The sequence below is a fragment of the Nerophis lumbriciformis genome, linkage group LG35 (genome assembly GCF_033978685.3).
Source record: "Nerophis lumbriciformis linkage group LG35, RoL_Nlum_v2.1, whole genome shotgun sequence".
NCBI lineage: Eukaryota > Metazoa > Chordata > Actinopteri > Syngnathiformes > Syngnathidae > Nerophis > Nerophis lumbriciformis.
The window spans coordinates 15,450,687-15,463,004 of NC_084582.2; the positions used below are offsets into that span (position 1 = coordinate 15,450,687).

At 39.3% G+C, this 12,318-nt stretch overlaps 1 protein-coding gene across 5 annotated transcripts in view; it reads left to right on the plus strand.

Annotated features, from left to right (window-relative positions):
- tenm2a (teneurin transmembrane protein 2a) overlaps nt 1–12,318 on the plus strand; it is a 737,482-nt gene that overhangs the window by 648,099 nt on the left and 77,065 nt on the right. For 3 of the 5 annotated variants that reach the window (XM_061928107.2, XM_061928108.2, XM_061928111.2), the window contains 3 exons: nt 3,285–3,485; nt 9,763–9,948; nt 10,891–10,917. In XM_061928107.2, the coding sequence (XP_061784091.2) occupies nt 3,285–3,485; nt 9,763–9,948; nt 10,891–10,917 (414 nt within the window). The remainder of the gene's footprint in view (nt 1–3,284; nt 3,486–9,762; nt 9,949–10,890; nt 10,918–12,318) is intronic. The other 2 variants (XM_061928109.2, XM_061928110.2) reach the window with 1 other exon arrangement.

Below are 12,318 nucleotides of genomic sequence, written 5' to 3' on the forward strand. Positions count from 1 at the left end.
TGCATCATAATAATCCCTTCAATTCCCCCCAAAAATGGATTACCTCGCTGGAATATAAAGACAATATAACATACATCCATAAATGTGGATGCATATGCAAAAGTGCAATATAATCTGTACAGTAATGTATTTATTTATATCTGCACCTTATTGCTCTTTTATCCTGCACTACCATGAGCTAATGCAACAAAATGTCGTTCTTATCTGTACTGTAAAGTTCAAATTTGAATGACAATAAAGAGGAAGTCTAAGTCTCGTCTAAGAATGTCATCCACAAACATGTTTTAAAAGTTTTACTGGAATGCACGTAATTTGTTTGTTCAAAACTCGGTGGCAGTTTTTTATGATTAAGACCAGTCGGCGTACAAACCCCGTTTCCATATGAGTTGGGAAATTGTGTTAGATGTAAATATAAACGGAATACAATGATTTGGAAATCATTTTCAACCCATATTCAATTGAATGCACTACAAAGACAAGATATTTGATGTTCAAACTCATAAACTTAATTTTTTTTGCAAATAATAATTAACTTAGAATTTCATGGCTGCAACACGTGCCGAAGTAGTTGGGAAAGGGCATGTTCACCACTGTGTTACATCACCTTTTCTTTTAACAACACTCAATAAATTATTGGGAACTGAGGAAACTAATTGTTGAAGTTTTGAAAGTGGAATTCTTTCCCATTCTTGTTTTATGTAGAGCTTCAGTCGTTCAACAGTCCGGGGTCTCTGCTGTCGTATTTTACGCTTCATAATGTGCCACACATTTTCGATGGGAGACAGGTCTGGACTGCAGGCGGTCCAGGAAAGTACCCGCACTCTTTTTTTACGAAGCCATGCTGTTGTAACACGTGCTGATTGTGACTTGGCATTGTCTTGCTGAAAAAGACGGTGCTTAGATGGCAGCATATGTTGTTCCAAAACCTGTATGTACCTTTCAGCATTAATGGTGCCTTCACAGATGTGTAAGTTACCCATGCTTTGGGCACTAATGCACCCCCATACCATCACAGATGCTGGCTTTTGAACTTTGCGTCGATAACAGTCTGGATGGTTCGCTTCCCCTTTGGTCCGGTTTGACACGATGTCGAATATTTCCAAAAACAATTTGAAATGTGGACTCATCAGACCACAGAACACTTTTCCACTTTGCATGAGTCCATCTTAGATGATCTCGGGCCCCGAGAAGCCGGTGGCGTTTCTGGATGTTGTTGATAAATGTCTTTCGCTTTGCATAGTAGAGCTTTAACTTGCACTTACAGATGTAGCGACCAACTGAATTTAGTGACAGTGGTTTTCTGAAGTGTTCCTGAGCCCATGTGGTGATATCCTTTAGAGATTGATGTCGGTTTTTGATACAGTGCCGTCTGAGGGATCGAAGGTTACGGTCATTCAATGTTGGTTTCCGGCTATGCCGCTTACGTGGAGGGATTTCTCCAGATTCTCTGAACCTTTTGATGATATTATGGACCGTAGATGTTGAAATCCCTAAATTTCTTGCAATTGCACTTTGAGAAACGTTGTTCTTCAACTGTTTGACTATTTGCTCACGCAGTTGTGGACAAAGGGGTGTACCTCGCCCCATCCTTTCTTGTGAAAGACTGAGCATTTTTTGGGAAGCTGTTTTTATACCCAATCGAGGCACCCACCTGTTCCCAATTAGCCTGCACACCTGTGGAATGTTCCAAATAAGTGTTTGATGAGCATTCCTCAACTTTATCAGTATTTATTGCCACCTTTCCCAACTTCTTTGTCACGTGTTGCTGGCATCAAATTCTAAAGTTAATGATTATTTGTAAAAAAAAAAAATGTTTATCAGTTTGAACGTCAAATATGTTGTCTTTGTAGCATATTCAACTGAATATGGGTTGAAAATGATTAGCAAATCATTGTATTCCGTTTATATTTACATCTAACACAATTTCCCAACTCATATGGAAACGGGGTTTGTATATTTTGGAGTGAAATGTGCATGTAGCGTACGCATTGACCTCAATACTGCCCGTATAACAACACACATTTCAGGTAACCCTCCACGGTTAAGGTACAGGAGCACTGCTAGATGTGCAAAATATCTGTGAGAACTAACTTAAAAAGATTCCATTTCCCGCCATAATGTCTCCTCCCCATATGGTGATTATTTTACAAGAAACATGGATATCTGTTGCCAAACAAGCACATCGTACATCCACTGACACACTCCTTGGAGCTCCAGTGAGACAGCTCATCATAGCACACCCTCACCCTGAGTGAGCGTCCTCTCCCTCCATGTATACACACACAGTTGACAGATGGTTACACAACCAAACACATCACAGATTTTATTAAGGGATTAAATTGCATCTATTGATCTCTGTTAAGAAGTACCTGCCTACCACACTCTGAAGATAGAAAAGTATGAGGAAAGAAAAGGGCCGAGTCAAAGCAGCAGTATGAGGTCAAAAAGAGAGGGAATAAGGAAAACGTACACAAAGGGTGAAGATGAGGAGGAAGAGGAGAGTGTCAGGTCGAAGAGGTCAAGACACAACAATGTCAGCGTTTGCTCCTTGCCTCCCCCCCCCCCCTCATCAATCTTTTCTGCCCTGCTCTCATGCATGATATTCATCCCGGCAGACTCCCTCAAACAATTTACCTGGAGTGCCACTGACATGAAAATCAATAGCTGTGATTCGCTTTTTCTGCTCGGCAAACACAAATGGAGGGCGGAGGTTGCCATGTGTGAGCATGTGTGCGCACGGGAGGGGCGGGCCGGTCAATAACGGCCGAGGAGGGGGAAAAAAGAGGACGAGGAGAGGCTGAGCGAGCAGGACAGAGCAATGAGAGCACGCCAGGGGAAGAAGGGTGTGGTAAAGGCGGGGGGCATGGGGGTCTTTTGCCCAAGAGGAGGTAATTTGTCAAATTGTTTTTTTTTTGTTTTTTTTCCCGAGAGCTAGCTATCAGCTTGGCAGACTGACATTGTCGGGTTCTCTCGTGTGTACCACACATGTGCACGTACACACAAACGCGCACGGAATACTAATTTGTTATGTGGCAACACAATTAAAAGATGCTGCTAGTCATTACTTTGTTGCCTTAGTAATATGTCCGCTAATGTTGTCTTTTATTCCGTTATCTTTCGGTGCACACAAAGGATGAAAACATCACTTCTGTCACTTCCCTTCCTTTAAACACCTACTCATAACATTTTTCCTTTTGTCTTCCAGCATAAGCTGGGAGGTGACAGGTTTTTTTTTTTCATTTGTGTTGGTCTTTGTTGATTTGGTTTCTCTGCCTTTGATGTAGTGGATTGCCTGGACCCAACATGTTCCAACAATGGCATTTGTGTGAACGGGGAGTGCCACTGTAAGCCAGGATGGGGAGGACTCCACTGTGAGCTGCCCCGGGCTCAGTGTCCGGACCAGTGCCACGGCCACGGTGCTTTCATTCCAGACACTGGACTGTGCAGCTGTGACCCCAACTGGATGGGGCCTGACTGCTCTATGGGTAGGTACAGTAGAAGCCATTTGGAAATTCTACATAAAAAAGTCTGTTTTCTTTTTTTTCTTTTTCCTTTTTTTTTTTAAAGCAGCTACTTGTGGTTTTTTTTGCGTCTAATAATACACATGTAATTACAAAACTCAACTAATTTCTTTTAATGCTATTCTATTTTTACAGCTTGTGTTTTGAAACAAAGACAAACATAATTTGGCAATTTAGGCTGTAAAGTACAGTGTTTTTTTGTCAGTAATCCATTCCAAAGGGTCCAACGAAAACTAAATCGTACAAAAACTGAAGCTTTTTTTTTGTTTTATCAGAAATAATGCAAACCCAGAAAAATTAACAAGAACATATTTTATGGTAACACTTCAGTATGGGGAACATATTCTAAGTAACAAAGACTTAATTTAGAGTTATTTGGTTAGGGTTAGGGTTAGGGTTAGGGTTGGGGTTAGGGTTAGGATTAGGGTTAGGGTTAGGCATAAAGAAAAAGAGTTGGTTAGGGTTAGGGTTAGGGTTGGGGCTAGGGTTAGGGTTAGGGTTGGGGTTGGGGCTAGGGTTAGGGTTAGGGTTAGGGTTAGGGGGTTAGGGTTAGGGTTAAAGGGTTAGGTTAACATGTTCCCCATACTAAAGTGTTACCGGCTTACTGGTTGTATAATAAGGTCATGCAGAATAAGGCATTAATAAGTACTTAATAATGACTAATCAAGAGCTAATATGTTACTAATTTGCATGTTAATAAGCAACTAATTAGTGGTGAATATGTTCCCCATACTAACGTGTTACCCATTTTAAAGATAATAATTGTAGTTTTTTGGACAAAAGTGACATGAAATATTGTCATGTTTTACTGTTCAGTCATTATAAAATCATATCCTTCTGAGAATGTGGGGGAAATATGATTTTGAAACATTTTACTGTAAATCTCGGGATGGGTACCAAATTCGGTGCCAACCAAAGTCCATCAGTAGTATGAGGTACCACTTTACGTCAAATCAATGATTAGAGATGTGTATCTTACAACATCTCATGATTTGATTTGATTCCGATTCTTGGGGTGATGATTTCATTCAGAATCGAGTCTTTCAAATTCCAAACCAATTTTTGCAATATTTTACAATTGACATACAAATTATTATAAAAACCTTTTCAAAACAAGGTACAGGTTACAAAAGCTTCTCTTGGCTGCTGACGTATGACGTATACGCACAGCAATTAAGCTCGGACATTGCCTAAACATATACTGTATATACACTGCTCAAAAAAATTAAATGAACACTTTGAAAACACATCAGATTTCAATGGTGAAAAAAAAAAGTAGGATATCTATACTGATATGGACAGTTTAATGTCTCAGGAACAAAAGGATGCCACATCTTTTGATGGAAATAAAAGTTTTCAGCCTACAGAGGGCTCAGTATATAGACACCCCAAAAATCAAAGTGATAAAATGATGTGGCAGGCTTGTCCATTTTGCCTAAATTAAATTTCTGCAACTCAAAATTATTTTCAATATCTTGTGTGGCCCCCATATATATATATATATATATATATATATATATATATATATATATATATATATATATATATATATATATATATATATATATATATATATATATATATATATATATATATCCATCATCCATTTTCTACCGCTTATTCCCTTCGGGGTCGCGGGGGGTGCTGGAGCCTATCTCAGCTACAATCGGGCGGAAGGCGGGGTACACCCTGGACATGTCATATATATATATATATATATATATATATATATATATATATATATATATATATATATATATATATATATATATATATATATGTATATATATACATACAGTATGTATATATATATGTGGGGGCCACACAAGGTATTGAAAATAATTTTATATATATATATATATATATATATTTATGTGTGTATATATATTTATGTGTGTGTATATATATATATATATATATATATATATATATATATATATATATATATATATATATATATATATATCCATACATATATATATATCCCATCCATCCACTTTCTACTCCTTGTCCCTTTCGAGGTATATATTTATATATATATATATATATATATATATATATATATATATATATATGTTTATATACAGTATATCTATATTTATATATATATATATATATATATATATATATATATATATATATATATATATATATTCTACCGCTTGTCCCTCTCAGGGTCGCGGGGATTGCTGGAGCCTAGCCCAGCTGCATTCAGGCAGAAGGCGGGGTAAATCATGGACAAGTCAGCACCTCCCACAGATAGACAGGCATAGATTCACACTCACATTCACACCTAATGGCCAATTTAGTGTTGGTGCATGTCTTTGGAGGTGGTAGGAAGCCGGAGGGAACCCACGCAGTCACGGGGGAGAACATTCAAACTCCACACAGAAAGACCCTGAGCCCGGGTATCGAACACAGGACCTTCTTGTTGAGTTGGCATGTTCTCCCCTGTGCCTGCGTGGGCAGAGATCACGGCTTCCTACCACCTCCAAAGACATGCACCTGGGGAAAGGCTTATTGGCTAATTGGCCTAATTTGTTTTTACAGTGAATTCCTGGCACCCACAGCTGCCAGTATTAGTTTTTGTAAACAGGTTTGCAACATACCAGTAATTTACCGTAAGCAGAAAACAGTTATCAACTGTAAAATGAACTGATTCAACATCAACATACCGTAATGTCCTATACATCTTGATTGTATTTTCACAATAAATTCCTGGCAACCACAGCTGCCGGTATTTTTACCGTGAATTGTACAGATGTTTTTTCACAGTGTACATATTAGGTTATGTTTAAATTCAATAATTCAATAAAACTCTCCTTAGCAGCAGGAATTGAGCATTCATCATGAGTGCAGCAATGTTTCACTTTAATGAAAAAACAACATACTTCCCCTCAGCAGTATCCCTCAACAAATGCATTTCAAAACATCTGTGCATATTGCATCTCCTGCTCCACAGGGGGTCTCAGACGCATATCTCACCACATGCCTCCACCTCCAAATAGCCACTGTAATGAAGGTGCAGTGAATTTAATTGAAGGGGCCTAACCAGCATATATCTCCTATATCCTATCTTTCAAATCTGGATTGTATTACAATTGAACCACAACCACAAGTCTTAAGTCATAAGAACAGTCTCTTCCCACAGGCTATCACTCTGATGAACACTAAACAGTCACAGTGTGACATATTGCTGTGCAAGGACCCTGGATTTAATCTGTCACTGTGAATAAACTAACTCAGGGGTTCTTCGGGGGCCCAACTCTACCACGACAGAGGGCCCCGGGGCCCGTGCAAATATTAACATTGAATGATTACCCTATTTCTCGGACAATAGAGCACACTGGTATATTAGCCGCACCCACAAAATTTTCAAAGGAAAAAATATTTTTCCATAATAACCGCCGCATCGGACTATAAACCGCAGATATACAGGTTGTGAAATTAGTTGTTTACACAGAAAGATTTTGTAAATGTTTATTTGCATACCTTAAATGTTTCTAGGGACGGCGTGGCGCAGTTGGGTGAAGGTAGAAGGTGGTGGGGATCAAACCAGCAACCTGAAGGTTCCTGGTTTGATCCCCACCGTCTACCAACCTAGTCACGTCCGTTGTGTCCTTGAGCAAGACACTTCACCCTTGCTCCTGATGGGTCGTGGTTAAGGCCTTGCATGGCAGCTCCCGCCATCAGTGTGTGAATGTGTGTGTGAATGGGTGAAAATGTGGAAATAGTGTCAAAGCGCTTTTGGTACCTTGAAGGTAGAAAAGCGCAATACAAGTATAACCCATAAATGGTGTCTGTAACATGGCAGTAAAACAGCTGATCAAACAAAACAGAAGTCCTCGTAATGGATCAACTAGCTACAGAAACTCGGGCTCCAATCAGCTAAACAGACTCAATAACTCCACGTTGATGTTTTGGTGAATTTACAAAACTGAAACAATACAAAAAGAATGCCATTGTAAGTGATTAATACTAACAAATTTACTCGTAAACGTGTTAGCATTTCAGCTAATGTTAGCGACGCTAGCTTCATTGCATTACGATAGCACGTACAAATATGCTTAAAAACACTCCTCCAAACATCACGCATGGGACGGTTTGATAAGTAAGTATTGTTTTAGTTGCAATGTGACACTTATAAAAGTTTTGAGAGATGAATGAAGAATCCATACGAGTAGTAACGCTATGGATGGCTAGAAGACGGAACATGACTTTTACTTCCGGTTGAAAGCCAGTCTAATTAAAAGAGCACTGCAGCACCTGCAGTGAGAAAAGTCGTCCAAAAGATGGTGCCAGCGCACAAAACATTACACACCTATTCAGTGTATTTTCTCTGTTTTGTTTTAACTCCATGAATTATGACCATCAGGGAAGAAAAATCCATAAAATAGCTACACTGTTTTATAAGCCACAGGGTTCAAAGCCTAGGAAAAAAGTGTTTTATAGTCCAGAATTTTAATCTTACTCTTGATTTTCATCGTATTTAATAATTACAGCTAACCTACTTACAGTGTAACAGGGTAAACCATGTCAAATTATACAAAAGCATGTGTTTATCACAATTGTTATTATTTATTCAAAACATAAACCTTAGGCTTACGACAGTGATTACAAAAATAAATATTAACCAAATACTCTGCACAAGAAGGAATTAAAAAAATAACTGATGAAAAATACATGTACATACAATTATGTTGTGGTAAAACATCCATTTTCTAAACTAAATTAATATGTATCTTTGCTAAATTGTCAATAAAATTAAAGAGAAAAGGAAGACACATCTTTGCCATTTTAAGTCTTAATTTTTGCGCTTAAGAAACTTCTTTATTATTATTATTATTAGCTCTATACTTCTGTTTATTTGATATTGTCATTACTGCCACAAATGGTGGTTAAAGTGTATTACAACTGAGTACCACTGCAGCCCAGAGAAACTGATATTTTTGGGGGACCCTCTAGGTGGCACACTAAGAAACACTGAACTAACTCATGTTCACTTCATCCTTTTTCTCTGTGCAGCTCAGCACTATTATCTTATTAGCCTTGCACATATTAATAACTTACATACTTGTCTACTATTAATATATATTGTTTACATTGAACAAAGAGAGCACAGTCTACCAAATCAAATGTTCTGTGTGTTAAACATACCTGGCAAATATAAAGCTGATTCTGATAATGATATCTAGATATTAGATATTATATAAGTGATGAAAAATACGACAATATGATAGGTTGAAATGTACTTTAAGTAATTCCTGTGTAACACACTTTATTGAACTGCTTGTTTACGTCCATAGTCAGTGTGCTGCAATTGCATTGATGCGTTTTGCAATATGTACACCCACCCAATCTAATATAATCAAGTACGAGAAATATCCTATTGAATGAATAAAACAGTAATACAAAACCCAAAACCAGTGAAGTTGGCACCTTGTGTAAATCGTAAATAACAACATGATTGGGTATAAAAGCAGATTCCATGAAATGCTCAGTCATTCACAAACAAGGATGGGGCGAGGGTCAGCACTTTGTGAATAAATGCGTGAGCTAATTGTCGAACAGTTTAAGAACAACGTTTTTCGACGAGCTATTTGCAAGGAATTTAGGGATTTCACCATCTACGGTCCGTAATATCATCAGGAGGTTCAGAGAATCTGGAGAAATCACTCCGTGTATGCGATGATATTACGGACCTTCTATCCCTCTGGCGGTACTGCATCAAAAAGCGACATCGGTGTGTAAAGGACATCACCACATGGGCTCAGGAACATTTCAGAAAATCACTGTCAGTAACTACAGTTTGTTGTTACATCTATAAGTGCAAGTTAAAACTCTACTATGCAAAGCGAAAGCCATTTATCAACAACACCCAGAAACGCCGCCGACTTTTTTCCAATGTGTTGCTGCCATTAAATTCTAATTTGCAAAAAGAAATTCAGAATCTCAGTTCGAACATTGAATATCTCGTCTTTGCAGTGTATTCAAATGAATATAATTTGAAAAGGATATGCAAATCATTGTATTCTGTTTTTATTTATGAATTACACAATGTGCCAACTTCACTGGTTTTGGGTTTTGTACAATATACATCTCGTAGTGTGTTGTTATGTGTATACTGTCGTTTGCAGAGCTACACTATAGTGTTTGTAACATTTAGATTATTGGGTTGTTGCATCAAAATGTCTGAAACACTTTTGTTATCATAAAATGACCCATGTCCCTATTCTTGCAGAGGTGTGTTCTGTGGACTGCGGGACACACGGAGTGTGTATGGGTGGAACTTGTCGCTGCGAGGACGGCTGGACGGGTGCGGGCTGTGACCAGCGTGTGTGCAACCCGCTCTGCATCAAACATGGAACCTGCAAGGATGGCAAGTGTCAGTGTCACCAGGGCTGGAATGGAGAGCACTGCACTATTGGTGAGAGCACTTCACAGCTTCTGTGTGTGTGCGTGTGTGTGTGTGTCTGCATGTGTGTGGGTGTGTAAGAGCGCGTGTGTATGTGTGCGGTGGGGAGGGGGGTTTAATGTGCTTTGGTATGCACTAAAACAGCAGCACCCAGTCAGATTAAATTGGCAGCCCCTTCCAACTTTGTTCAACATATTTGGCTAAAATAAGTTGAGGAAGCTCAAGAGCGTTGCTGATGTCAAATGTGGGTGGTTGACAAAGCCAAAGCAAAATGTAGCTGTTTTCTCACCACCAACCCCAGGAGGCCTTTGAAACTCCAGGGATGTTTTATCAAAGGTGAAACTTTTCACCTCACTCACATCAAAAATCTTTTTTTTTTTTTTTTTTGAGCGTGAGTGCTTGTGTGTGCGCGTGCGTGTGTGTGTGTGTGTGTGTGTGTGTGTGTGTGTGTGTGTGTGTGTGTGTGTGTGTGTGTGTGTGTGTGTGTCGATCAATCAATGTCTCATACTGACATCACCGTCACTTTGGATGGATGAGTGCCAGATTCTTTGGGTTCACCCACAGTGCTTTTAGTCACAATGTCTCATTTTCCTGTCACGGCAAGCACTGTGATTGCAATCTGATACGCACACATTAAACCAACACTCATATAAGCTCACACGCAACTCACTCTGACACATACATAAGCACGCGGGAATAGCAGTTTATGATCTCCCCATTTCCCCCCCATCAGAAAGTAGGGCAGCTTTGACTGTCAGCCCGAGATGAAAGAATTGTCAGGCCTCAGCCTGGCGTGACGCAAACTTCACCAGCAGCAGACACTCTCAGCTTATCTCAGCTTGCCTGTTGTTCATTTCAGCTCTGCATGATGTTTGCTTGCATTTATTTTTTTTTATTATTATTTTTTTTAATTCTCCCCATCTCTTACCTTTTGCACGTTTTCTCCCACTGCAGACCATGGGAGTATGGTTGACAAAGCAGGTACCGTATCTTGCCTCTGGTGTTTTGCTCATTAGCCTGTGATGGTAGTTGCTAGCCGCTGCATTTGTGGGTTCTAGGCCCCCCGGCTTGGCTCTGTAGACTCTGTGGTGCTATCTGTAAGTAGACTAGGATGCGAAACTCAATGATAACTCCCGGCATGTAGTGCATTCATTTTGCAGCAGTGCACTACATAAGGAGTCCGGTGTCATTGAGCCCAGATGTGGGGTGCAGTAGATTCCAGGGTGGTATCGGGTGTGTGGGAGGCACTGTGCTGTGAAAGTGTGACTCTGCATGCATGTGAGAGTGTTTTTCAAATAAAGGGGAACTGCACTTTTTTTGGTGGAATTTTGCTCAACATTCACAATCCTAATGTGGCACAAGAACACATCCTTCCCTTTTCTGTGCGTTCAAAATATTGGAAAAACTGCTTCTAAGAGATGGTTAACAAAGCAGGTACCGTATTTTTCGGACTATAAGTCGCAGTTTTTTTCATAGTTTGGCCGGGGGTGCGACTTATACTCAGGAGCGACTTATGTGTGCAATTATTAACACATTAGCGTAAAATATCAAATAATATTATTTAGCTCATTCACGTAAGAGACTACCGGTAGACGTATAAGATTTAGTGATTAGGAGTGACAGATTGTTTGGTAAACGTATAGCATGTTCTATGTGTTATAGTTATTTGAATGACTCTTACCATAATATGTTACGTTAACATACCAGGCACGTTCTCAGTTGGTTATTTATGCGTCATATAACGTACACTTATTCAGCCTGTTGTTCACTATTCTTTATTTATTTTAAATTGCCTTTCAAATGTCTATTCTTGGTGTTGGCTTTTATCAAATAAATTTCCCCAAAAAATGCGACTTATACTCCAGTGCGACTTATATATGTTTTTTTCCTTCTTTATTATGCATTTTCGGCAGGTGCGGCTTATACTCCGGAGCGACTTATACTCCGAAAAATGCGGTAATAGGAATATGATCTATTGCAGTGGTTCTCAAACTTTTTTCACCAAGTACTACCAAAGAAAACACTTTCCAAGTACCAGCGTAATGTTCAACATTAAAATATACTAGCGTCATAGGCCTAAACAAGGCAAAGGTTTTATTTAACAAGTCAATTGTAAATGGGTTATACTTTTTTACCTTCAAGGTACTCAAAGCGCTTTGACACTATTTCCACATTCACCCATTCACACACTGATGGCAGGAGCTGCCATGCAAGGCCCTAACCACGGCCCATCAGGAGCAAGGGTGAAGTGTCTTGCTCAAGGACACAACGGACGTGACAAAGTTGGTAGTAGGTGGGGATCGAACCAGAACCCTCAGGTTGCTGACATGGCCACTCTCCCAACCGCGCCACGCCACCCCCCCCCCCCCCGAGTATTTTTAA